Source organism: Anolis sagrei, chromosome X, assembly GCF_037176765.1.
Source record: "Anolis sagrei isolate rAnoSag1 chromosome X, rAnoSag1.mat, whole genome shotgun sequence".
NCBI classification, from domain to species: domain Eukaryota; kingdom Metazoa; phylum Chordata; class Lepidosauria; order Squamata; family Dactyloidae; genus Anolis; species Anolis sagrei.
This window is the reverse complement of record NC_090034.1, coordinates 76,476,682-76,502,989: the sequence shown is the minus strand read 5'-3', so window position 1 is coordinate 76,502,989 and position 26,308 is coordinate 76,476,682. Positions and strand designations below refer to the sequence as shown.

The 26,308-nt window shown below is 42.3% G+C and overlaps 1 protein-coding gene across 1 annotated transcript in view; it reads right to left on the bottom strand.

The window, feature by feature from the left end:
- RUNX3 (RUNX family transcription factor 3) overlaps nt 1-26,308 on the bottom strand; it is a 150,953-nt gene that overhangs the window by 39,340 nt on the left and 85,305 nt on the right. Inside the window, exon 4 of the mRNA XM_060784424.2 lies at nt 1,143-1,304. Within this exon, the coding sequence (XP_060640407.2) occupies nt 1,143-1,304 (162 nt within the window). The remainder of the gene's footprint in view (nt 1-1,142; nt 1,305-26,308) is intronic.

Here is a 26,308-nt window from a genome sequence, read left to right as displayed (position 1 = left end):
GTGGCTTACATGGGGCCAAGCCTGATCAACACAGTTAAAAAGTAACACTATAAAATGCAAATAACATTATAAAACAAAATAAAACAACATTATAACAATATATAAAACTGGCATCAAAACCAACAACCAATAACAAATTCAATTTATCGTCATGGGTGGGTGGACTGGTGCAACAATAATTTAAAGGATAGGCTAGTAACTAAAGTGCATAGGTCATATGGCAGCAATAAGGGAAAGAGCAATAGTAATGTTGTAGGTTTTTTCGGCTATATGGCCATGTTCTAGAGCAGTGTTTCTCAACCTGGGGGTCGGGACCCCTGGAGGGGTCGCGAGGGGGTGTCAGAGGGGTCACCAAAGACCAGCAGAAAACACAGTATTTTCTGTTGGCTATGGAGGTTCTATGAGGTAAGTTTGGCCCAATTCAATTGTTGGTAGGATTTGGAATGTTCTTTAGCTGATCATGAAGGTGAACTACAACTCCCAGCAACTACAACTCCCAAATGTCAAGATCTATTTTCTCCAAACTCCACCAGTGTTTACATTTGGGCATATTGAGAATTCGTGCCAAGTTTGGTCCAGATCCATCATTGTTTGAGTCCACAGTGCTCTCTGGATGTAGGTGAACTACAACTCCCAAAACTCAAGGTCAGTGCCCACCAAACCCTTCCAGTATTTTCTGTTGGTCATGGGAGTTCTGTGTGCCAAGTTTGGTGGAGTTCAGAATGCTCTTTGATTGTAGGTGAACTATATATCCCAGAAACTACAACTCCCAAATGACTAAATCAATACCCTCTCCAATCCCACGAGTGTTCAAATTTGAATGTATTGGGTATTTGTGCCAAATTTGGTCCAGTGTATGAAAATACATCCTGCATATCAGATATTTACATTACTATTCATAACAGCAACAAAATGACAGTTATGAAGTAGCAATGAAACTAATTCTATGGTTGGGGGTCACCACAACATGAGGAAGTGTATTAAGGGGTCGTGGCATTAGGAAGGTTGAGAACCACTGTTCTAGAGGCATTCTCTCCTGACGTTTCGCTTGCATCTATGGCAAGCATCCTCAGAGGTAGTGAGGAACTCAATACTGGGGTAAAGGGGGAACCATAGGCATGGGCAAAGGTGCCAAGTCTTACCTTGGATCTGGCTTTGAGCTTGAGGTCCGAAGTGCCCAGGAGTGGTTAAGGGTCCGCGGTTGGGATTTGTGGGGGTGACTCGCATGGAGTGCCGCAGCCTTTCTATTTCCTCAAAACGATTAGGGAATGATTTTGCTTGTTCTTCCAACTTCTGCCTGTGCCCTGAAATGGTAAGGGATGCAAATAAATACATGATGCAAATAAATACTATTGAGACTTTTTTTTAAAGCTCTTATTGCATGTCATTTATCTCACTATCGCAGGGGAGACTACGACTAGATGCACAGTGTGCCTCATCAGGCATTCATTGTTAGTGCCCAACACTATCTTCTTATGGTTCTAAATCAACTTTGGACAAGACCAGCATTTCTCAACCTGGGGGGTCACGAGAGGGATGTCAGAGGGGTTGCCAAAGACCACCAGAAAACATAGTATTTTCTGTTGGTCATGGGGGTTCTGTGTGAGAAATTTGGCCCAATTCTATCGTTGGTGAGGTTCAGAATGCTATTTGATTGCAGGTGAACTATAAATCCCAGCAATTACAACTACTAGGTCTGTTTTCCCCAAACTTCACCAGTTGTCCACATTTGGGCATATTGAGCATTCATGCCAAGTTTGGTCCAGATCCATCATTGTTTGAGTCCACAGTGCTCTCTGGATGTAGGTGAACTACAACTCCAAAACTCAAGATCAATGCCCACCAAACCCTTCTCGTATTTTCTGTTGGTCATGGCAGTTCTGTGTGACAATCCCATCATTGGTGGAGTTGTGAATGCTCTTTGATCAAAGGTGTACTATAAATCCCAACAACTACAACTCCTAAATGAGCATATCAATCCCCCCCCCCCCAACCCTACCAGTATGGTCCAGATCCATCATTGTTTGAGTCCACAGTGCTCTCTGGATGTAGGTGAACTACAACTCCAAAACTCAAGATCAATGCCCACCAAACCCTTCTCGTATTTTCTGTTGGTCATGGCAGTTCTGTGTGACAATCCCATCATTGGTGGAGTTGCGAATGCTCTTTGATTGAAGGTGAACTATAAATCCCAGCAACTACAACTCCTAAATAAGCAAATCAATCCCCCCAACCCTACCAGTATGGTCCAGATCCATCATTGTTTGAGTCCACAGTGCTCTCTGGATGTAGGTGAACTACAACTCCAAAACTCAAAATCAGTGCCCACCAAACCCTTCTCGTATTTTCTGTTGGTCATGGCAGTTCTGTGTGACAATCCCATCATTGGTGGAGTTGTGAATGCTCTTTGATTGAAGGTGAACTATAAATCCCAGCAACTACAACTCCTAAATGAGCAAATCAATTCCCCCCCAACCCTACCAGTATGGTCCAGATCCATCATTGTTTGAGTCCACAGTGCTCTCTGGATGTAGGTGAACTACAACTCCAAAACTCAAAATCAGTGCCCACCAAACCTTCCAGTATTTTCTCTTGGTCATGGGAGTTCTGTGTGCCAAGTTTGGTTCAATTCCATCATTGGTGGAGTTCAAAATGCTCTTTGAATGTAGGTTAACTACAAGTTCTAGCAACTACAGCTCCCAAATGACAAAATCAAGCAGCTAAGGGGGGAAGGAAGGGGCCTGAGGCTGTTAGATTGGTGTGAGTCAAAGTCCAAAACACCTGGAGGGCCAAAGTTTGCCCATGCCTGAGCTAAATGTTGCCACCATTTTTGGCTTGTTTCTCCCGCAATTCCCCAACAGAGGCAACCAAGCTCAAGGAATTCAATTTATAGTTATGTTATAATGTACATTATAAGATATCACAGGCGCCATCTAGAATGATAATTATTTTTTTCTTTCTCTCTCTTCAGAATGCATTAGATGTGGAGTTCAAGGAGAACAAAGTGTACCTCAAACTCATGACAAAGCACTCCTGAGTTTGCCCCTTTCGAGTCCAACAAGGGTGTTTTTCAACTCGGGCAGATATACTATTTTGCATTTGGACCCCCATGACATCACGACGCAAACATGTTAGTTCCCTCTCCCAGCAAATATGAAGATTCATATCGCTACATCAAACGCATGAAATATTTTCCATATGGAGCGATGGTTGTGAATCTGATACTGCAGGCAGTAAAAGAAAAAGCATGCTGGTAGTTTGGGGCATTTTGGCAAGAGGCAGAGAGATTGGAAACGTAACACGGAACGCTGGAAAAGTATCCCTTAAAGCAGGGGTGGGCAAGAGAGATCTCTATGTGATCTGCAGTTGATTTCTGACTTCCAAGAAAATCAAAATAAATAGAAAAGCTCTCCTGCTCAAGCGAGTTTCCAGGAGGGAGGCAGAGGGAGAACCCGAAGGGGATTTCTGTATGAAAAGTCTTCTGATCATGGTTTGTGAACCAATCCCAAATTCCTGGGCAGAGAATGTGCTCAGATGCACCTTATTCCTCAACACTGAAGAATATCTCTACCTGTCTGAGCCACTGATTTGCATGTGTTCCTGGAGCTCAAGGCTCTAGTAAACCAAACAAACAAACAAACAAACAAACAAACAATGAAGTAGATCTTGTAAGCCTGAGATTCACTCTTCTTCTGCCATGAAAGGGAAACCAAAAGCTGGACTTTGTGCTTTACAAACTTTTAAAAGATAATTGAGACCACAGGGAGGGAGGGAGAAAGGAAGGAAAGTAGGAAAGAAAGAGAGGGGGGGAGGAAGGGGGAGAGGGAGGGAGGAAAGAAGGAAGGAAAGAAAGAAACAAAAAGATGGAAGAAAGGAAGGAAAGAAAGAAAGGAGGAAAGATGGTTGGTTGGAAGGAAGGAAGGAAAGTGGGAAAGAAAGAGAGAGAGAGAGAGAGAGAGAGAGAGAGAGGAAGGAAGGAAAGAAGGAAGGAAAGAAAGAAAAGATGGAAGAAAGGAAGGAAAGAAGGAAAGATGGTTGGAAGGAAGGAAGGAAGGAAGGAAGGAAGGAAGGAAAGGAGGAAAGAAGGATTGAAGGAAGAAAGGAAAGAAAGAAGGAAAGAAGGAAGCAAGGAAGGAGAAATAAAAAAGGGAGGGAGGAAAGAAGGAAGGAAGGAAGGGAGGGAGGGAGGAAAGATGGTTGGAAGGAAGGAAGGAAGGAAAGAAAGAAAGAAAGGAAAAAAGGATTGAAGGAAGAAAGGAAAGAAGGAAAAAAGGAAGCAAGGAAGGAGAAAGAAAAAAGGAAGGAAGGAAGGAAAGTAGGAAAGAGAGAGAGAGAGAGAGAAGAAGGGAGGGAGGGAGGAAAGAAGGAAAGAAAGAGAAAGAAAGAAAAAGATGGAAGAAAGGAAGGAAATAAGGAAAGGAGGAAAGATGGTTGGAAGGAAGGAAGGAAGGAAAGAAAGGAGGAAAGTAGGATTTAAGGAAGAAAGGAAAGAAAGAAGGAAAGAAGGAAGCAAGGAAGGAGAAAGAAAAAAGGAAGGAAAGAAGGAAGGAAGGAGAGAAGGAAGGAAGGAAGGAAGGAAGGCAGGCAGGAAGGAAGGAAAGGAAGGAAGGAGGAAAGGAAGAAAAGAAGGAAGAAAGAAAGAAAAAAGGAAGGGAGAGAGGGAGGGTGGGTCTGGATTAAGGTTCCCTCTCTCCCTTGTCCTTCCACTGAAAGAAAAATGCCTTTTTCATTTAAGTAAGGCTTTAGCAATTGACTGGCCACTGAGGAAGGGATCTTTGCCTGGTGGATGCTTTCCTTTTTATTGATAGGGTTTTAAATCGTTTTTAATTCATGATTGATTGGCTTTTTAGTGGTTTTTAACTTGCATGCTCTTTTAATATTATTTTTCCTGTTGTTTGTTTTAGCCCTTCAGCTAAAAAGGCTCCCACTGCAGTTTATTTCACAGTTCTCTGGCCTCAGGCTTGCTGTCTAAATAAGACATGACAGACAAGAGAAAGGAGGTGGGACCAAGTTCATCAGATGTTGGCTGCTGCTCCAGAAAATTCACAAGCAGGATGTGAAGGTCATATGGGGCACAGAATATCCTCTAGCTTCTCTTTTTCTCTCTTTGGGACCTCTGAGGACCCCAAAACAGCCCTTGGAGGGTCGTATGTGGCCCATGGGCCGAACTCTGCCCATGGCTGAGCTGGAAAGAGGAGAAGAAATAAAGAAGGTGGCTGGGGGCAGCAGAAAACAAGCCTCCTCTGAAATGAGAGCATTTTAGATATTTGCAATCATGTCACTCCTTAGTTTTGTCTTCACCCTAAAACACATTCCCTCCAGCAACAAAGATCCGCCTAGTCAAAGCCATGGTATTCCCTGTAGTAACCTACGGATGTGAGAGCTGGACTTTAGGGAAGGCTGAGCGAAGGAAGATCGATGCTTTTGAGCTGTGGTGTTGGAGGAAAGTTCTGAGAGTGCCTTGGACTGCGAGAAGATCCAACTAGTCCATCCTCCAGGAAATAAAGCCCGACTGCTCATTGGAGGGAAGGATACTAGAGACAAAGTTGAAGTACTTTGGCCACATCATGAGGAGACAGCAAAGTCTAGAGAAGACAATTATGCTGGGGAAAGTGGAAGGCAAAAGGAAGAGGGGCCGACCAAGGGCAAGATGGATGGATGGCATCCTTTGAAGTGACTGGACTGACCTTGAAGGATCTGGGGGTGGTGACGGCCAACAGGGAGCTCTGGCGTGGGCTGGTCCATGAGGTCACGAAGAGTCGGAGATGACTGAACGAAGGAACAACAAAAACCAGCTTCTTCAAATGGGGCATCCAGATGATGCCCACAAAATAACGTATGCTTTTGGCACAAAGTAGGAAAAATCTGCTTTGTGCTGAGATTATTTGTTAGTGGGGAATAAGCGTGTCTTTTTTAAAGATCCACGTCTTTATCGCTGTGGGCGGAGTCTGGATAGCCCCCTCAGAAAACCTGGGACTTCTGTCAGAAATATTGAAAATTAACTAGGTATTTTTAATTACAAAAATGGGAATCAAGCACTGAAAGAGTTAGTAGGCCAAAGTCTGTTAGAGTTAGGGGACCAAAGCTAGTGTTGTCCTAAGGAGTGTGAGGTAAACCTCTGTGTGAGAAGCCTCGGTGAGAAAGCTCCAGTGTGAAGGCTGCTTGCATGTACAGCTACTATGTATTTGTTTATTTTGTGTTGCAGAAACCTAGTTTTTGTAAATAGTGCAACCATATTATTTTGCTACAAAGAAAAGCCTCCTACGGAAGAGATAACTTTGGTCTGTGTGTGTTTTGTTCTTTTTCTCACTTTGGGCTACTGGTGCTGGGTTACGTTGTCGCTGATAAGTTACTCTGCTGTGCATTTATGAGGAGGGTCTATTTATTTATTTATTATTTGAACTTATATGCCGCCACTCCCCTGGGGCTCTGAGCAGCTTACAAGAATGACTAAAATCTAACACAATTTTAAAACAATTTAAAACAATTTAAAAACAGCAATATCAACAATCAAAGGCCTGTCAAAACAGGTATGTCTTACATGCCCTGCGGAAAGCTGATAAGTCCCGCAAGGCACGGACTTCAGGTGGCAGAGTATTCCAGAGTGATGGTGCCACTGCTGTAAAGGCTCTGCATCTGGTTGCTGTTAGATGCAAGGTCTTGACACTGGGAACTTCCAATAGATCTTGGTCCTCATAACGGAGGGATCTCTGGGGTTGGTAGGGGGTGAGGCGGTCCCTCAGGTACATCGGCCCCAGACCATGCAAGGCCTTAAAGGTGAGTACCATCACTTTGAAAGTGATCCGGTGCTCAATTGGTAACCAATGCAGCTGTAGTAAGATTGGTGTTATTAAGCCCACTTGCTCAACAACTTCTGAGAGGGCCGTGCCATCCGCACAGCCCTCTCATGTTTTCTGATCTTCATGAGGTCAGAATATCAAAGAGGGCATCAACCCCCTCCCCACAAAAAACCCTTTAAAAATTAAAGAACTTACCCGGCCACCGTTAGCATAGTGCCTGAGTGCTCCTGGGGCTTAGGAATGATGTGCCAGGAGAAGGGGAAGAGGAAGAAAATTGTTCCTACCCCCCTTCTCCTGCCACATCATTCCTAAGTGCCAGGAGAGCTCAGGCACCATGCTTATTGTGGCCGGGTAAGTTTTTTATTTTTTAAATTGGGGGGGGGGGGGTGAGGAAGGGGTCAGAGTGTGTTGCTGTCCTCCCAGAAGGTTCCAGGAGGGCATCTGGTCACCCACCCCAGCATGCACTTTCAGGGGAGGGTGTGGATTGCAATGCGACTGCACTCGCATTAAAGTGCTATCTGGAACCTTCCCAAGATGAGCATACCCAGCTCCTTTAAACTTTTCCTCAGATGTTCTTTTCTTCACACCTCTTGCAAGACTCTTGCCCTTCTTTGAACCTGTTCCAATTTGCCTGTGTTCTTAAAATGAGGTGCCTTGACCAGAATACCGTACGCCAGATAAAGCCGCACCAATGTAGAATGTAGTATAGCTATTGCTTCCCTCGACTTTCAAACTATGCTTCTACTAATCCTGGTAAAACATAATTGAGAAGGAACCAAGTTAGAGAGAGAGTTGTAGCGTGTCACTAAAATCCAAAACAATATTTCCGCTTGACAATAAGACACATCGTTCCACCCTCTTTATTCCATCTAGTTACTTACTGACCATTCTTAAATGGTCATTTTCTAATTTGTCATATTAGGAGACATCTGGTACAAATTTTAATCATCCTCATTATTCGAATCAAACTTGCTTAACATGGCATTTATTGCCATAAAGTCCCCTGATTAACTTTTTACAAGTATTTTGTCACCTTCCCATGTGATAACTTGCTTGGGCTCTCCAGCATTTCATTGGAAACCCCGAAGGTTTTAACTTTTGTTAAAACGACAAAGTCAGGCTCTTTTCCACCTCTTCTTCTACTTTTGTTCAGTCTACAGGACAGGTAAGAACCTCTGGCTGCCCAGATGTTTTGAACTCCTCCTCCTATCTGTTTGTAAACAGTACAATGACATATTGAAGGGAGGACCCGAGATGGGAAGTATTGATTCCTTTCTTCCACCATTACCATTTTGGGACCGCGGAGGAAGGAATGGTTTATTTACTTATTTTGTTCTGTCAATGTTTTTCCTAACAAAGAGGAGAAATCCCATTGATAAATGGGGGAGAGGACAGTGGGAGGAGAAATATCCCTCCTGTGTGATGGGAAAGCAAACGAATAACTTGTAAAGAAAGCAGAACGGCGGAAAATGTGTGATGGGAGTAGGAAAATTGTTCATTTACTTTCCAAATCGGGTGTTGCAAAGCTAAAGCATAAAACTACAATCCCCAATGAAGTCGTAAGAAAAGTGTAGCATCTACAGCCATTTTACCTCCCCCCCACCCCCAAGATCACACAGCACCCTCCTACATCTTTTTACTAAAAATGCCCCCATTCCTGAGAAGAGAGGACAATGATGTTATTCGCCTTGTGCTGTTTTTGGCCATGATTTTTTAAAAATCATTTGGTCGCCCTCCCAAGAGCCTTTGTGGGCTGGGAAGCTAGGTAGAAATACTACAAACAAACTGCTGTTTTCTTTAAAGTCCCCATGGCTTTAGGACAGCCCAATTCCCTCCACATCCACTAGAGCAGTGGTTCTCAACCTTCCTAATGCCGCAACCCCTTACTACAGGTCCTCATGTTGTGGTGACCATCAACATTAACATTATTTTCATTGCCACATCATTACTGTAATTTTGCTACTGTTATGAATCCTATGAAAGTTCTGAGAGTGCCTTGGACTGCGAGAAGATCCAACCAGTCCATCCTCCAGGAAATAAAGCCCGGCTGCTCATTGGAGGGAAGGATACTAGAGACAAAGTTGAAGTACTTTGGCCACATCATGAGGAGACAGCAAAGCCTAGAGAAGACAATTATGCTGGGGAAAGTGGAAAGTAAAAGGAAGAGGGGCCGACCAAGGGCAAGATGGATGGATGGCATCCTTGAAGTGACTGGACTGACCTTGAAGGAGCTGGGGGTGGTGATGGCTGACAGGGAGCTCTGGCGTGGGCTGGTCCATGAGGTCACGAAGAGTCGGAGATGACTGAACGAAGGAACAACAAAAACCAGCTTCTTCAAATGGGGCATCCAGATGATTCCCACAAAATAACGGATGCTTTTGGCACAAAGTAGGAAAAATCTGCTTTGTGCTGAGATTATGTTAGTGGGAAATCCGCGTGTCTTTTTGAAAAATCCATGAATCCTAATGAAAATATCTGAAATGCAGGATGAATTTTCATTCACTGGACCAAACTTGGTACAAATACCCAATACGCCCAAATTTGAATATTGGTGGGGTTGAGGGGGGATTGATTTTGTCATTTGGAAATTGTAGTTGAACTACAAAGACCATTCTGAACCTCACCAACGATAGAATTGGAATTGAACCAAACTCCCATGACCAACAGAAAATACCGGAAGGGTTTGGTGGGCATTGACCTTGAGTTTTGGAGTTGTAGTTCACATACATCAGGGAGCACTGTGGACTCAATCAATGATGGATCTGGACCAAATTTTTCACAGATTTGGCACCACGCTGCCATGCGCGGAGCACGCCTGCTCTCCCCTCTCTTCTTGGAGTCTCAGAAACAGCCTTCCCTTTGGCTGAGAAGCCAGCTGAGAGGCCAGCCAATCATAGTGGAGGAGGATTTGCTATCTGTTTCCAAAAAGGAATGAAAATTACAGTTATGAAGTAGCAATGAAAATGATTTTTCCTGCTTCTTGGCAGGGAGTTGTACTGGATGGCCTACGAGGTCTCCTCCAACTCAATGATTCTGTGATTCCGTGATTCTATGGTCAGGGGTCACCACAACATGAGCAACTGTATTAAGGGTCGCAGCATTAAGAAGGTTGAGAACTACTGATCTACTGGGCTAACAAGGAACTAGGAAGGGGCATGTGGGGGTCCAGCAAATGATAAATACAATGGCTGTGATGGTGAAGGAAATAATCTAACCACCTATTTGGCTTCAGCATTCCCAGCTTATTGAGAGGCAGCTGGCTGTCCACTGTGAAACATAACTTTGGTCTGATCCAGCAAGGGCCTCCTCTTCTTCCTCTGGTCTAGCTTCATGAATTGATCCACCAAGATCATTCTTATGTTCGAATGCGATTCCAACAGGAAAGGAGAGAACAAATATAAATGGCAGGAGACAGCATCCACTGCCTCCTCTCCCTGAGCATGTCTATCACAGAGACCCCATTCTTCTCCTGTTTGAAGTTGCCCTACTTACGCCATTTGGGAAGGAAAATTGGTCACAGCAAATTGTTCCTTTGGTCTCTTCCTTCTTTCACATAACACTACCCTACTGTTTTTCCCCCTGTCCTGAAAAGAATGCATGGATGAACAAATGGATGAATGTCACAAGCCCTCCTTGACTTATACATGTTTATCTGAAAGTTGACAGCTATAATATAAGCAGAAGGAGGAAAAGGAATTTCAATGCAATAAGGATGAAGGGGAGCAAGAAGTAAGAGAAAACTTTAGGAACCTAACATGGCTCAACTATAGACAATTGATAGATTGTTACAGAAAAGACAAAGAGCTAGGCTTTGCTGACAGTAATGGCTTCTGAGACACAATCATGAAAACCGAGAATAAAATAATCACAAAATTATACAAAAAATTATTAGAATGGGCAACAGAAAAAGAAAAGATAAAAAATTCAGTGATCAAATGGGCACAAAATATAGGACATAAAATCCAACTTAAGTCAATGGGAAAAAAATCTGGAGTCAAAAAATAAAATATACCTATTTATTTATTTATTTATTTCAGTTACTTCTACCCCGCCCTTCTCACCCCCGAGGGGGGGGACTATTCCTATGATCTCAAAGAAAATTTACTCAAAATGATACACAAATGGTATATAACTCCCCAACAGATTTCAAAATGTTATAAAAACGCATCCAATAAATGTTGGAAGTGCGACCAACAAGTACGTTCTTCCACATTTGGTGGTCCTGCCCCAAAGCTAAAGAGTTCTGGAATACTATCCAAAAAGACATTCAAATAATCCTAAAATTACAAATTAAAAAAGAACCAGAATACTTTCTGTTAGGAATGCTCGATTTCGAAGGAGATAAAAATAAAGATAAACTATTTACATATTTAACCACAGCAGCCAGAATTGTCTATGCAAAGAAATGGCGATTGAAAGAAGTACCCCAGAGGGAGGAATAGCAAAACAAAACTCTAGAGATAATGAATATGGATGAACTTACATACTGGCTAACACTGAACCAAGGAACACCAAAGAAACGGACAGATTGGGACTTAGTAAAAGACTATTTTAGACAATGGAAAATAGACATTATTACTAAAAAAAGAAAAGAAAAGAAACGAGTAAAACATAAGCAAACATGACAACCACCGGGGGGGGGGGGGGAGGGGGTAAACTCTCTGACTAATACAGATAAAGATGTGGAAGACCAACAAAAACGAGATGGAAGTCTACACCAACTCTCTTTTTTACTTTCTTTCTTTTTACTATTTTTCTTTTTTAATATTTTCTTCCTCCTTCCTTGGACAATTTTTTTTTCCATTTTTTTCACTCTCTCTTTTTTATTTCCCCCCTAATACCTAGGATTATTATCATCATCATCATCATTATCATCATCATCACCCTCCTCTCTTTCTTTCTATTCTAAATTCTATTCTTTCCTTCTTCATCTATTCCTACTACCTTTCTATTTATAAAATGTTCCCCCACTTTCGATGTATAAACTGGACATCTGTGCTATTTCTTGTTTCTTTTTTATTTCATGTATACTTTGAAAACTTTACTAATAAAATATTTTTTTTTTAAAGGATGAAGGGGAGCAGGGAAGAGCAGTTGATCCGTTACAAGTGTTTTTGTAAATGCGATGAATCGGTCAATTCTTTAGTTGTAGATGTCTGCTACCTCCTGTAATTTTAGAAATATTTTTTTTACCCACTTGGCTAACTTCTCCGGGGAATTTGAGCCTCCAGATCACAGGTTCTTAACTTTTTTTTTCTTTCCTAACCCTAACCCTTTCTCGGAATGATAGTTTTGTTATACTCAGCATTGGCATGTCTTTAAATTACATTTTAGGATTATTCAAAATGACAGCATAAAACATTTCCACAATTTTTACACCTCTCTCTCTATTTATTATTGTTATTATTACATTTCAACAACAACAATATTTATTATGGTCCATAGACCCATCAATAATACCAACAGTCATAAATTCTCCCATCTCAGGAGAAGTCCATTGTACAAGATACATCTACATCAGTGGTTCTCAACCTGGGGTACCCAGATGTTTTTGGCCTTCAACTCCCAGAAATCCTAACAGCTGGTAAACTGGCTGGGATTTCTGGGAGTTGTAGGCCAAAAACATCTGGGGACCCCAGGCTGAGAACCACTGATTTACATGGTTTCCATTGTCCAATTCTGGGCACCACAATTCAAGAGAGATATTGACAAACTGGAATGTGTCCAGAGGAGGGCGACTAAAATGGTCAAGGGACTGGAGAACAAGCCCTATGAGGAGCGGCTTAAGGAGCTGGGCATGTTTAGCCTGAAGAAGAGAAGGCTGAGAGGAGATATGATAGCCATGTATAAATATGTGAGAGGAAGCCACAGGGAGGAGGGAGCAAGCTTGTTTTCTGCTTCCTTGGAGACTAGGACGCGGAACAATGGCTTCAAACTACAAGAGAGGAGATTCCATCTGAACACGAGGAAGAGATTCCTGACTGTGAGAGCCGTTCAGCAGTGGAACTCTCTGCCCCAGAATGTGGTGGAGGCTCCTCCTTTGGAGGCTTTTAAGCAGAGGCTGGATGGCCATCTGTCAGGGGTGATTTGAATGCAATATTCCTGCTTCTTGGCAGGGGGTTGGACTGGATGGCCCATGAGGTCTCTTCCAACTCTTTGATTCTATGATTCTATGATTCAAGTAATACTCCTATCGGAGGTTAGTTGCTTTCTCAGCCTTGTTGCCACTGCAAGGAACTTTGCCACTATGAGAATCCCCCTACCCGAATCCTAACCCTAACCTGTCAGCTGCAAAAGGCCACCCTGCTCGGATCTGCACGCATTACTCGCCGATACATCACACAGTCCTTGACACCTGGGATGTGTCCGACATGTGATCAAAAGACAGCAGAGTGATGTTGTTTGCTGTGTACTAATCTTGTTATGTATCTAATAATAATAGTAATAATAATAATAATAATAATAATAATAACAACAACAACAACAACAACAAGTACCACTTGCCAGCAGTAAAGAACTGGTGGGATCATAAACCCGCAAAGGTCATGGAAAATGAACATGCAAAAATACTGTGGGACTTTCGAATCCAGACTGACAAAGTTTTCCACGATTGTGGAAAAGAAAAAAGTCTGGATTATTGATGTTGCCATACCGGGTGACAGTCGCATTGAGGAAAAACGACAGGAAAAACTCAGCCGCTATCAAGACCTCAAAATCAAACTGCAAAGGCTCTGGCATAAACCAGTACAGGTGGTCCCAGTGTTCATTGGCACACTGGGTGCCGTGCCAAAAGATCTCAGCCAGCATTTGAAAACAACAAACATCGACAAAATCACGATCTGTCAACTGCAAAAGGCCACCTTACTTGGAACCGCACGCATCATCCAAAAATACATCACACAGTTCTAGACGCTTGGGAAGTGTTCGACTTGTGATTTTGTGATACGAAATCCTGCATATAGATCTCATTTGCTGTGACATACTGTGCTTTTGTGTTAGTAAAATAATAATAATAATAATAATAATAATAATAATAATAACAATAATAATATCAACCTCAGAGGCCATCCAGTCCAACCTCCTTCTGCCTTGCAGGAAAAGCAGTCAAAGCACCCCCAACAGATAGCCATCTAGTGTTTGCAATAATAATAATAATAATAATAATAATAATAATAATAATAATTCATTGGAACTTACGCCACAAATAACTTCTGCCTGCGACAAAAAACTGGTGGGATCACAAGCCTTTGTTCTCTAACCAAAATGTAGATCTCGTTTGCTGTGGCGTGTTGTGCTTTTGCGTCAATAATAATAATAATAATAATAATAAATAGATTTCAGTTAGAGAATATAGTAAAGATAATATATTGAGTCCCCCACCCACCCCGCAAAATTCAAGCTCACAGATTCCCTGAAATCTTTTCACAGGCCCCTGGTTAAGAACCTTTGCTCTAGCTGTTTAGTTGTCTTATTATGGAAGAGATATTCAGTTATGATGGAATGGGGATCTGTCCTAATTCATTTGCTCTGAAGAAGTCAGGTCTTCTTCTTCTTCCAGACAGCAGCCTCCCTTGAGGTTTTTTGCTCTTGCAATCTGGAGGACTTGTGGGTCAGTTAAGAGGAAGTTGCCTTTATTGGTGATCTGAATATAGAGGTACCTGGTGTGGGAAGATAACTGCTTTGAAGAGAGAGGGTGACTTAATTAGTATTTGAAAGGCATGTTTCAACAGGAGCGCCACTCTGCCTCTTCACAGATGTGAGCGTGCCTTATGATGGAATGCTCCTATAGTGTAATGCTCATTCTCACTTGGGAGAATCACCAGTGAAATTAGTAATGGGCAGGGACAATTCCAAAAGAAAGCTCCGCGGCATGTGCTGATCTGCAGATCTATCAGATGTGGCCAGCATCTTGGCAGAGTCCTTCTTTCACCGTAATTGTTTCCAACAGATTACTTCTGATTTTACACAATGATAAGATTAATTCCCTCATTGCACCTGTTGTATCTGGAATACTTTGGAGCCATTTGCTTGGATTTCATTGGTTTCTCCTGATCTCCTAACACACCTCACAGCTGGAAGTACAAAGACACTTCTGGCAGGAAGTGACCATCTTTTCAACCCTTGCAAGGTTTTAATCTGTATGTTGTTTTCCATGTTTTTATCCATTGTGCATCTCTCTTCAGGAGGCTTGGAAGGTTGAGAAGTAATATATCAATGCCTTAAGTAAATATAAATAAATTATCCAGAGCCTGTAACAATTCTTTTATGGAAAGATAATACAAGGGGTATTTTTTAAGTAAGATCCGTTTTGTTGTAGACACTAGTAGTTCGCGCGCATATCGCAACGAGCACGCCTCGGGAACAACTGTGCTCAGTTTTCGCTCTGTAGCTAACCTGTACGGTTCTGTTCTGTGCTTTAAAAATGTTTAAGTCTTATCAACTCACCCTCCACATATGAGGTTCACTCAGTGATACGGTTTTTGTCAGCAAGGAACCTGCCTGTTGCAGAAATTCATCAACAGATTTGTCAAGTGTACGGTGATACTGTTATGAGTGAAAGCAAAGTGCGTAAGTGGGTACGACAGTTCTAAGATGGCTGTGACAACGTCCATGATGAGGACAGCTCCGGTCGACCTTCTTTGATTACAGACGATTTGGTGGCTTTTGGTGGGGGCAAGTTTTTATGAAGAGGGTATTTTAAAATTGGTTCAGAGGGATGATAAGTGTTTGAACAAACTTGGTAACTATGTCGAAAAATAGAGTGAAGTATGTACTTTCTGAAAATAAATTTACTTTTTTGAAATAAACTTTCGTTGTGTACTTATGTTCAAACGGACCTTACTTAAAAAAGACCCCTCGTATCTGACTTTTAACTATGGCCATATCTACAGTGACATATAATAATAATAATAATAGTAATAATAATAATACTTTATTTATACTCTGCTCTATCTCTCCAAGGGGACTCAGTGTTGTGGTTCAGCCTGTGATTGTGTCTGATATCAATGGGGATGATGGTCTTCCTGGGCCTGTGTTAAGCCCAGAGTGTTTGAGGACCAGGACATCCGTAGGGATACCAAGATGCTTGTTTATAAAGCTACTGTCCTTCCAACCCTACTATATGCCTGCGAGAAGTGGACTGTCTACAGACGTCACATGCAACTCCTGGAATTATTCCACCTGCGCTGCTTCCGAAAAATCCTGCAAATCTCTTGGGAAGACAAGCGGACAAATGTCAGCGTGCTGGAAGAAGCAAAGACAACCAGCAATGAAGCCATGGTCCTCCGCCATCAACTCCGCTAGACTGGTCACATTGTCCGAATGCCCGACCACCGTCTCCCAAAGCAGTTGCTCTATTCCGAACTCAAGAACAGAAAGCGGAATGTTGAAGGACATGAAAAGAGATTTAAAGATGGGCTCAAAGCCAACCTTAAGAACTGTGGCATAGACACCAGGAACTGGAAAGCCCTGGTCCTTGAGCACTCCAGTTGGAGGTCAGCTGTGACCAGCAGTGCTGTAGAATGTGAAAAGCCACTAATGGAAGGTGAAAGAGAGAAACGTGCCAAGAGGAAGGCACGTCAAGCCAACCCCGACCGGGACTGCCTTCCACCTGGAAACCGATGCCCTCACTTGGGAGAAGATGCAGATCAAGAATAGGGCTCCACAGTCACCTACGGACCCACCGCCAGGACACTACACTTGGAGGACCATCATCCTCGGATGATGAGTGATTGCCTAAGGCTCGAGGCTTCTCATGAATGTAGTGTTTCTCCTGTATATTCCCAAAGTGAAATTCCTGGGAGAGGTCAACAGCAACCTTTCTCTAAGAAACTGTTTTCTGAGGATGATTTGTCAGGTGCAGAATTTAATGAGCTTGAAAATAGAAAACAAGACTTTTGTAAACTGAGACAAAGGTCCCAAGATCAGCGGAGGTCAGTCCGTCTGCTAGAAAAGAGAGATAAGAAATCCTTATCCGGTTGTAAGGGGGAAATAAATGCTTTCCTTTCAGTTCATGGGGCAGGAAAAGCTTTATATGATACAAGGAAAGGATTCTAGCTCAGCCTCGTCAACGGAGTTTCATGACCGTCTGGTTTCCAAGTAGATTTCTAGTTTCATGTTTCAAGTTTTGCCAGGTTCCTGTTCTGGGAATTGGATCTCCATGCTGTCTTGTTACTTTGGGTTTTGCATCTTTGGATCTTATGTTTTTAACTTTGGACCCTGAAGTCCATGGACTATCTGTACTCTTTGGAAAATACTGTTTTCGATTATATTGTTTCTATCGTTCTTTATTGCTTTGCTTACATATATCATTCAATAAGCTGCTTGCTGATTTTATTATATTGGTGTGGTGTTTAAGGTCAGAGATATCCCTGTTCTGGGATACAACACTCAGGGCAGTTTATAACAAAAAAACAGCAAACATTCAATGTCGTAATTAACTAAGCAGAAACAAACAGACAACCCAACTGAAACCCAGAAATAAGTCCACATTTATAACAAAGTAATAACAGGTTATAACACAACCAATCGACCATATAATACAATTACTGGATCCAGATTATCTGATTTGAACTGGATTATATGGCAGTGTAAATCCCGCCTATGATGGCTATGGCTGCTCGTGTTTACAGGTATACTTGAGCATCCACTGAGTTTGGTATCCATGAAGTGTCCTAGAACCAAACCCTACTGGATGCCAAGAACTCAATGTATATTTTGTTCTACCAATAAATAAAATTAAAAAAATAAAGTAACATATAACATACTAAAGAAGTACCAAATTTCTTTGATTCCAAGATGACACTGATTGTAGGATACACACTAATTTCAAGGGCGCCAATAGGTAGATATATATTGGTAGATAGATATAAAAGCAGCACAATTTTAAGACGCACCCCATTTTTAGATATATTTTTTAGATATATATATTTTTTATGGGGAAGAAATTGCGTCTTGGAATTTAAGACAGAGTGATGTCAGTTTTTTCCCATAGCATATCTTCGCCTTCATCATATGCCTGACCCTGCCAAGAGCCACCATCTGGAGCATCCCAACACTTTTGCTTTGGGCTTTCCATGAGGAGTTGTCATCTGTTTATATTCTATCGCTTTTCATAATAGGATCAAGGCGACTAATTACAATGACTAAACCAACAATTAAAATAATAAAAGTAGACATTACCAGCACTTTTGTTAAAAAAAAAGGACATAATAAAAAATAAAAAATAAACAGCAGTTGGAAAACTAGGGCAATAAATAAATAAATCCAAAACTGAACAGCTGTAAAGCTAACAGTGGAGCAGGGAGCTACCACTGAATACTTTGGAAAGGTAAAGCTAAGTTTGGAACCTAAAAAGTCATCAGAGAACGTGCCTTACAAGTTACCCCAGAGGTTACCAATCTGCAACCAAAAAGGCACCGCTTCTTTTGACTACCTGCTTAGCTTCTGAAGCTAATGTCTCCTGCTCTGCAAAGGTTGGGTGGCCTTTAGTTGAAGGGCTGCCCAGTTGTAGACAATACCATCAGAAGTAGAGCAGAGGCCAACCTTTTGTTTAGTCACCTTTAGCACTTGGGTGGCAAACTGAAGAGTGGGCATACATGTCACTTGGGCTGGATCTACACTGTCATATAATCCAGATTATTAAAACAAAGAATCCAGATTATCTGCTTTGAACTGGATTATATGGCTCTACACTGCAATATAAACCACTTCAGAGTAGATAACCTGGATTTTATATGGCAGTGTAGGATGTATCTACACTGCCATATAATCCAGTTCAGAGCAGATCATCTGGATCCAGAAACTGGTCTATATGGCAGTGTAGGTAGGGGCTCAGATTTTATATGGCAGTGTAGACTCATATAATCCAGTTCAAAGCAGAAAATCTGGATTATATGGCAGTGCAGAAGGGGCTTCGGTTATCCTCACTAGATGAGTCATACTATATTTTGTGGGGCATTAACAAGCTGGAAAGTGTCCAGAGGAGGGCGACTAAACTGATTAAAGGTCTGGAGATCATGAATCTCTATGACAGTGGTTCTCAACCTGGTGGTCGGGACCCCTGGAGGGGTCGCGAGAGGGTGTCAGAGGGGTCGCCAAAGACCATCACAGACAGTATTTTCTGTTGGTCATGGGAGTTCTGTGTGGGAGGTTTGGCCTAATTCTATCATTGGTGGGCTTCAGAATGCTCTTTGGTTGTAGGTGAACTATACATCCCAGCAACTACAACTCCCAAATATCAAGGTCTATTTTCCCTGAACTTCACCAGTGTTCAAATTTGGGCATATTGAATATTTGTGCCAAATTTGATCCAGATCCATCATTGTTTGAGTCCACAGTGCTCTCTGGATGTAGGCGAACTACAACTCCAAAACTCAAGGTCAATGCCCACCAAACCCTTCCAGTATTTTCTGTTGGTCATGGGAGTGCCAAGTTTGGTCCAACTCCATCGTTGGTAGAGTTCAGAATGCTCTTTGAATGTAGGTGAACTATAAATCCCAGCAACTACAACTCCCAAATGACAAAATCAATCCTCCCATCCCAACCCCACCAGTATTCAAATTTGGGCATATTGGGTATTTGTGCCAAATTTGGTCCAGTGAATGAGAATACATCCTGCATATCAGATATTTACATGACGATTCATAATAGTACCAAAATTACAATTATGAAGTAGCAATGAAAATAATGTAATGGTTGGGGGTCACCACAACATGAGGAACTGTATTAAGGGGTCGCGGCATTAGGAAGGTTGAGAACCCCTGCTCTATGAGAAGCATCTTAAAGAACTGGGTTTGTTTAGCCTGCAGAAGAGAAGGTTGAGAGAGCCACACATACAGTAAATATGTGAAAGGATGCCATAAGGATGAGGGAGCAGGCTTGTTTTCTTCTGCCCTTGAAACTAGGACTCGGAGCAATGGGTTCAAATTACAGGAAAGAAGATTCCACCTGAACTTTAGGAAGAACTCCTTGACTGTAAGAAGAGCTGTCTCTGCCTTGGAGTCTGTTGGAGGCTTATTCCTTGGAGGGTTTTAAATAGAGACTGGATGACCATCTGTCAGGGGTGCTTGGATTGTGCTTTTCCTTAACGGCAGGGGGTTGGACTAGATCGCCCATGTGGTCTCTTCCAACTATATTTTTCTATGATACTGTATTTCTATTTATAGGATAACCCCTATCTGTGGATTTGCATCAATAGATTAGCCCATGCAAATTGCAGTCAGTATTTTTGTCCTACACACACACACACAGAGAGAGAACTATGAGTACACGACACCTTGTACAATGGCCAGAACACCACTTGGTGCTGTCATCTGATGGAAAGAGGTGCAGGAACGCAGGAGCAACGCCATGATTAGCATCAAGAGGTTGAGCACTTTTAACTTCTTTATAGGTTTCCAATGCAGAATCACTCTTGTTGTTATTATAATAATAGCAGCAACAACAATCACAAGAGTGATCCTGCATTAAAAGCTTGTAAGGGAGTTAAAAATGCTAAACTTCTTGATGCTAATCAATCATGGTGTTGTTCCTGCGTTCCTGCTCCTCCTGCCAGACAAACTTTCTTGATCTCCTTAAGTTGTGAGGGTGACATTTTGCTAAGAGCCACCTGATGCGTGAACAGAAAATTTGGAGGAGGACACTTTGGCCCCACTCACGCGGCCCCTATATCCCAGGATCCGATCCCAGATCATTTGTTTATCTGGCAGTGGAGACCCATATCAGATCCAGGGATATAGGGCATTGTAGAAGGGGCCTTTGAGAGCATATAATTCTTACTGTTACTCCCTTGAACAAACAGATTTGTGGGATGTGAGTTACCAAAACGTGGAGAAGACTATATTTGGATTACAACTCCAAAGATCTGCCATCTAAAGGTCATGATGGTTGAGGGATTCTGGGGGCTTCAGCAATAATCTACAAGCATAATTTTCTCAATTTATGCATCCTCATCTCCTATTGCAGTGGTTCTCAACCTTCCTAATGCCGCGATCCCTTAATACAGTTCCTCATGTTGTGATGACCCCCAACCATAAAATTATTTTTGTTGCTACTTCATAACTGCATTTTGCTACTGTTATGAATTGTCATGTAAATATCTGATATGAGGAATACATTTTCTTTCCCCCGACCAAATTTGGTACAAATACCCGATACGCCCACATTTTAATACTGGTGGGGTTGGAGGGGATTGATTTTGTAATTTGGGAGTTGTAGTTGCTGGGATTTATAGTTCCCATACAATCAAAGATCATTCTGAACCAATGATGGAGTTGAACCAAACTTGGCACACAGAACTGCCATGACCAACGGAAAATACTGGAAGGGTTTGGTGGGAATTGACCTTGACTTTGGGAGTTGTAGTTCACCTACATCCAGAGAGCACTGTGAACTCAAACAATGATGGATCTGGACCAAACTTGGCATGAATACTCAATATGCCCAAATGTGAACACTGGTGGAGTTTGGGGGAAATAGACATTTGGAAGTTGTAGTTGCTGAGATTTATAGTTCACCTAAAATCAAAGAACATTCTGAATCCCACTAACGATACAATTGGGCTAAATTTCCCACACAGAACCCCCCTGCCTTGAAGGGACTTACTAGTGCAAGCCCCCCTCCAGCCTCACACACTCTCCCTCACCTGCACATGCGCACCACGCTGCCATGCACCAAGCATGCCTGCTCTCCCCTCCCTGCTTGGAGTCTCAGAAACAGCCCTCCCCTTGGGTGAGAGGCCAGCCAATCACAGCAGGGAGGAGAACTTTTGGTGGAAGGATTCGCCATCTGTTTCGAAAAAGGATGAAAAGGACAGGCTGAGAGATCTTCAGCCTTCTCTGCCCAAGGGGTTCCTAAGACCATCAGAAATATATGTTTTCTGATGGGCTTTGGCGACCTCTTTGAAACCCCTCGCAATCGCCCCTCCAGGTGTCCCAACCCACAAGTTGAGAAACACTGATCTAAAAGCATAACTTTCTTAACTTCTGCATCCTCATTTTCTACTGTCTATGCAGTTGAGGTCTACTTTAAAGGAAAAGGATACTAAGAAGCCAGGAAGCAGTGAGGGTCCTATACTTTTTCACTCACACAAAACTACCTTTAAGAACAAGCTAAACAGCGCATACACAAATCATCTGCCCACAGTCTTGCCCACTTCTGCATGACGTACTGCATTTCTATTAAATGATTTCCAAATGTGCAATACATTAGCACCTGCAAATTTTATTCAGATCCATGTCCGCTTTGGCCACCTTTCTGGGTGATGCATAAGTAGACACCCTATGCGAGGGCGAAGCGTGCTTTTGATTTTAATAATTAAAAAACCACAGTGTGCTTCAGATTCCAGAAGTCTGATAAACTGCACACATCTTTCAAGCATTAAGCCAGAGGCAGCTCCCTGATCTATACGCCTTCACGGCAGTGCCTTCCGAGTTGGAAAGAGCAGCTTGACAAGACTCGGAGGGCAGCCAGCATTGCAGCTACAGCCTTAATAATCTGGCACAACTTTTTGAGAAGTTTTTTGAGAAGGGTGTCACAAGGGAGTTTAAGAGGGGCTGCCAAAGACCATCAGAAAACACATATTTCTGATGGTCTTAGCAACCCTTTTGGCAGAGAAAGTTGAAGATCTCTCCGCCTGTCCTTTTCCTTTTTTGTGTTGGTGATCCACATCTCCCAGAATTCAAAAACAGCCCCCAACTTCACCATTCAATGTTGGCCATGTCATTAGTGTGCCAAGTTTGGTCAGGATCCATTGTGGGCTAGGTTCAAAGTGCTCTACGATTGTAGGTTATAAATCCAGCAACTACATTCCCAAAGTCAAGGTCTATTTCCCCCAAACTCCACCAACATTCACATTTGGAGATATTGAGTATTCGTGCCAAGTTTGGTCCAGATCCATCATTGTTTGAGTCCACAGCGCTCTCTGGATGTAGGTAAACTCCAAGTTTGGTTCAATTCCATCGTTGGTGGAGTTCATAATGCTCTTTGATTGTAGGTGAACTATAAATCCCAGCAACTACAACTCCCAAATGTCTATTTTTCCCAAACTCCACCAGCGTTCAAATTTGGACATATTAAGTATTCATGCCAAGTTTGGTCCAGATCCATGATTGTTTGAGTGCTCTCTGGGTGTAGGTGAACTCCAACTCCAAAACTCAAGATCAATGCCCACCAAACCCTTCTAGTGTTTTCTGTTGGTCATGGCAGTTCTGTGTGACAATCCCATCGTTGGTGGAGTTCAGAATGCTCTTTGATTGTAGGTGAACTATAAATCCCAGCAACTACAACTCCCAAATGAGCAAATCAATCCCCTCCAACCCTACCAGTATTCAAATTTGGGCGCATCGAGTATTTGTGTGAAATTTGGTCTAGTGAATGAAAATACCTCCTGCATGTCATATATTTACATTATGAGCAAAATTACAGTTATGAAGTAGCAATGAAAATAATGTTATGGTTGAGGGTCACCACAACATGAGGAACTGGATTTAGGGGTCACGGCATTAGGAAGGTTGAGAATCACTGTTTTAGAGGATAGCAGTAGAAAGGGGCCACAAATGCATAAAGATGTGCCACGTCCCCCATGAACTGGAAAAACCAACAACAAGAAAGTGCTTGCAGTGACTGAAGAAAAAAAATGTTTGCGCTGACATCCTGGCCAATTTCAGCATGCATCTTGCTTTATCCCATTCCATTTGACTTCACTAATTGAACAGATCTAGGGAAAGAAGGCTGGTTTGTGATTCAACCCCAAGAAGTCATCCCCCCCCCAAGCTATATATCAATGTATATCTGCTGTATAAAAGTATAGCAGTTTCATTCCACTTAATCAGTGATAGCTTCATGGTGGGGTTTGGAATCGGTGGTCTGGTAAGGATTTTAAGAAATACCTGCTAGAGAAGCTTGGTGCTATTGTTCAGCACAGGAGACTTGCTCAGAAATATATAAGGGCCCTTCCACACAGCCATATAACCTAGAATAGGGATCCACAAACTTTGTAAACAGAGGGCCAGGTCACAGTCCCTCAAACTGTTGGAGGGCCAGATTATCATTTGAAAAAAGCATGAATGAATTCCTATGCACACTGCACATATCTTATATGTAGTGCAAAAACAATTAAAAACAAATAAATAATTAAAATGAAGTACAATTTTAACAAATATAAACTTATTAGTATTTCAATGGGAAGTGTGGGCCTGCTTTTGGCTAGTGAGATAGGATTGTTGTTGTGTGCTTTCAAGTCATTTCAGGTTGACCCTGAACGAGGGCCGGGTAAATGACCTTGGAGGGCTGTATCCGTCCCCCAGGCCATAGTTTGAGGACCCCTGACCTAAAATATCAAGGCCGATAATCTACAATATCTGCTTTAAACTGGATTATCTGAGTTCACGCTGCCATATAATCCACTTCAACGTGGATTTGATACAGCCGTGTGGAATGGGCCTAAGACTCTCCCCAAATGACAAATCCTAGGATTCCACAGGATGGAGTCATTTCTGCTAAAGCAGTAACAAACTTCTATAAGATATATGTGCATTCTCTATAAATGTCCTAAAATATTTCTGGAACCAGGGAACTCCAGATGGGTCGGAGTGCAATCTCCATCAGTACTAGCCAACAAGCTCCCATTAACCCCTCTCACCAAAGCCATGATGGAGGTTATAGTACTACTTTTCTGGTGGAGAGAACAAGCAAGCCTGGCCATGGAATGTCTTTAGGCACACCAGGTGGTGACATATGCCATAGACGTTGATCTACTCCGAAATCAAGAATGGAAAACGGAATGTTGGTGGGCAGGAAAAGAATATCTTTGGAAGCTTTTAAACAGAGGCTGGATGGCCATCTGTCAGGGGTGCTTTGAATGCAATATTCCTGCTTCTTGGCAGCGGGTTGGACTGGATGGCCCATGAGGTCTCTTCCAACTCTGTGATTCTATGATTCTATGATTCTTTGGTATTGCCTCAGCTTTTGGGGAAAACTTTTGGCTCTTTGGGACTTTGATTTTGATCTTGGTTTGAGCCTGAGCTTTCTGAGCCTGAGTTTCCTCAGGACAAGGAGGACGATGGGTTACAGATTTCTGAACATGTGCCTTTCCAGAATAGGAAACTCCAGCATTATGTCCCAGAAACACTTGATTAGAGTTTTAAGATTCTCTGCACTTACCCTGAAATCCGACATCCCACTTGTCACACGCAGCACTTTTTAATCTGTACCAATTACTTGGCCCGGCCCTAGTTTTATTGTGCTATGGTGTATTGTTTTGTTGTTTTATTGTTTTGCTTTAATGTTTTTGATTTTGCTTTTGGTTGTATTTGCTATGCTACTGTTGTTGAGGCCTTGGCCTTTGTAAGCCGCATCGAGTCCTTTGGGAGATGCTAGCGGGGTACAAATGAAGTTAATAATAATAATAATAATAATAATAATAATAATAATAATTCATCCCAGATTAATTCTTTCCCTATTATGTCTTCCATTTCCGTCCTTATTTTACCATAATAGTTCTGAATTTTGATACAATCCCACTAGATGTGGGAGAATGAGCTGACCCCCCCACAGTTGTGCCAACATTTGTTTGAGACATTTCCCATAATTGGGTGGGAGTTTTATACCATTTGGAGATGATTTTCCTTTGGGTTTCTTGGATCCTCAAATGTTTAATTTTATGAATATTGTCAATCCAAGACCCAATTAATTTCTCATTGAAGCTTTCCTCTTGTTTCCAATTTTCTACAAGGGTTGTTTTTGTTTTGTAAGTTAAGGTGATTGTTTCTTCATAGAGTAGCCCAATAGTCCCTTTGTCTATTTCTAATTATTCTGTCAAGTGGGGTTTCTGCTACTTCTCTTCTTTTCATGGCCTGAGCTTTGCTGGACAGGTCTAGCCACGCTATCCAGTTTCCATGACCACATTTGTCTTTTATCTTACTCCACTTTTTATTTCTCCATTGGTTTCCATGAGGTCCCCAATTCTTTTGCTTCCATTATCCTTAAGTGCCCTAATTATATCCCTGAATGTCTTGTCCTTATTTTCCAAGGTTTCCCATGGGAAAGGGTTGCTTTTGTTTATTTGTAATTTATTGTGCCATTTCCCCCAAATTAACAACGTTGATAAACAGGGGCCGACTTTTAAGTTCTTTAAGTCTTTTCTGTCTATTCTCTCTCATTTACGTTCCCCTTTGCCAACTGTTTGCCGGGTGGAGCAGGAACAAGATTGGCTAGGCGAGGCTCAAGGGCCCGGCCCCTTTGGGAAGAGGATCGCCCGGCAGCGAGACAAGAAAGCAGAGGCTCCCCCCGGACTGCGCCCCTGGCAAAAAAAAGTGTTCTGCGACCGCTTACTTTGCATAATGGACGAGCCGCCCCTGCATGTAGTCCCACTGGAAGTGCCCTTATATCAGTGTTTCTCAACCTGGGGGTCGGGACCCCTGGAGAGGTCGTGAGGGGGTGTCAGAGGGGTCGCTAAAGACCATCACAAAACACAGTATTTTCTGTTGGGTTATGTGGGTTCTGTTTGG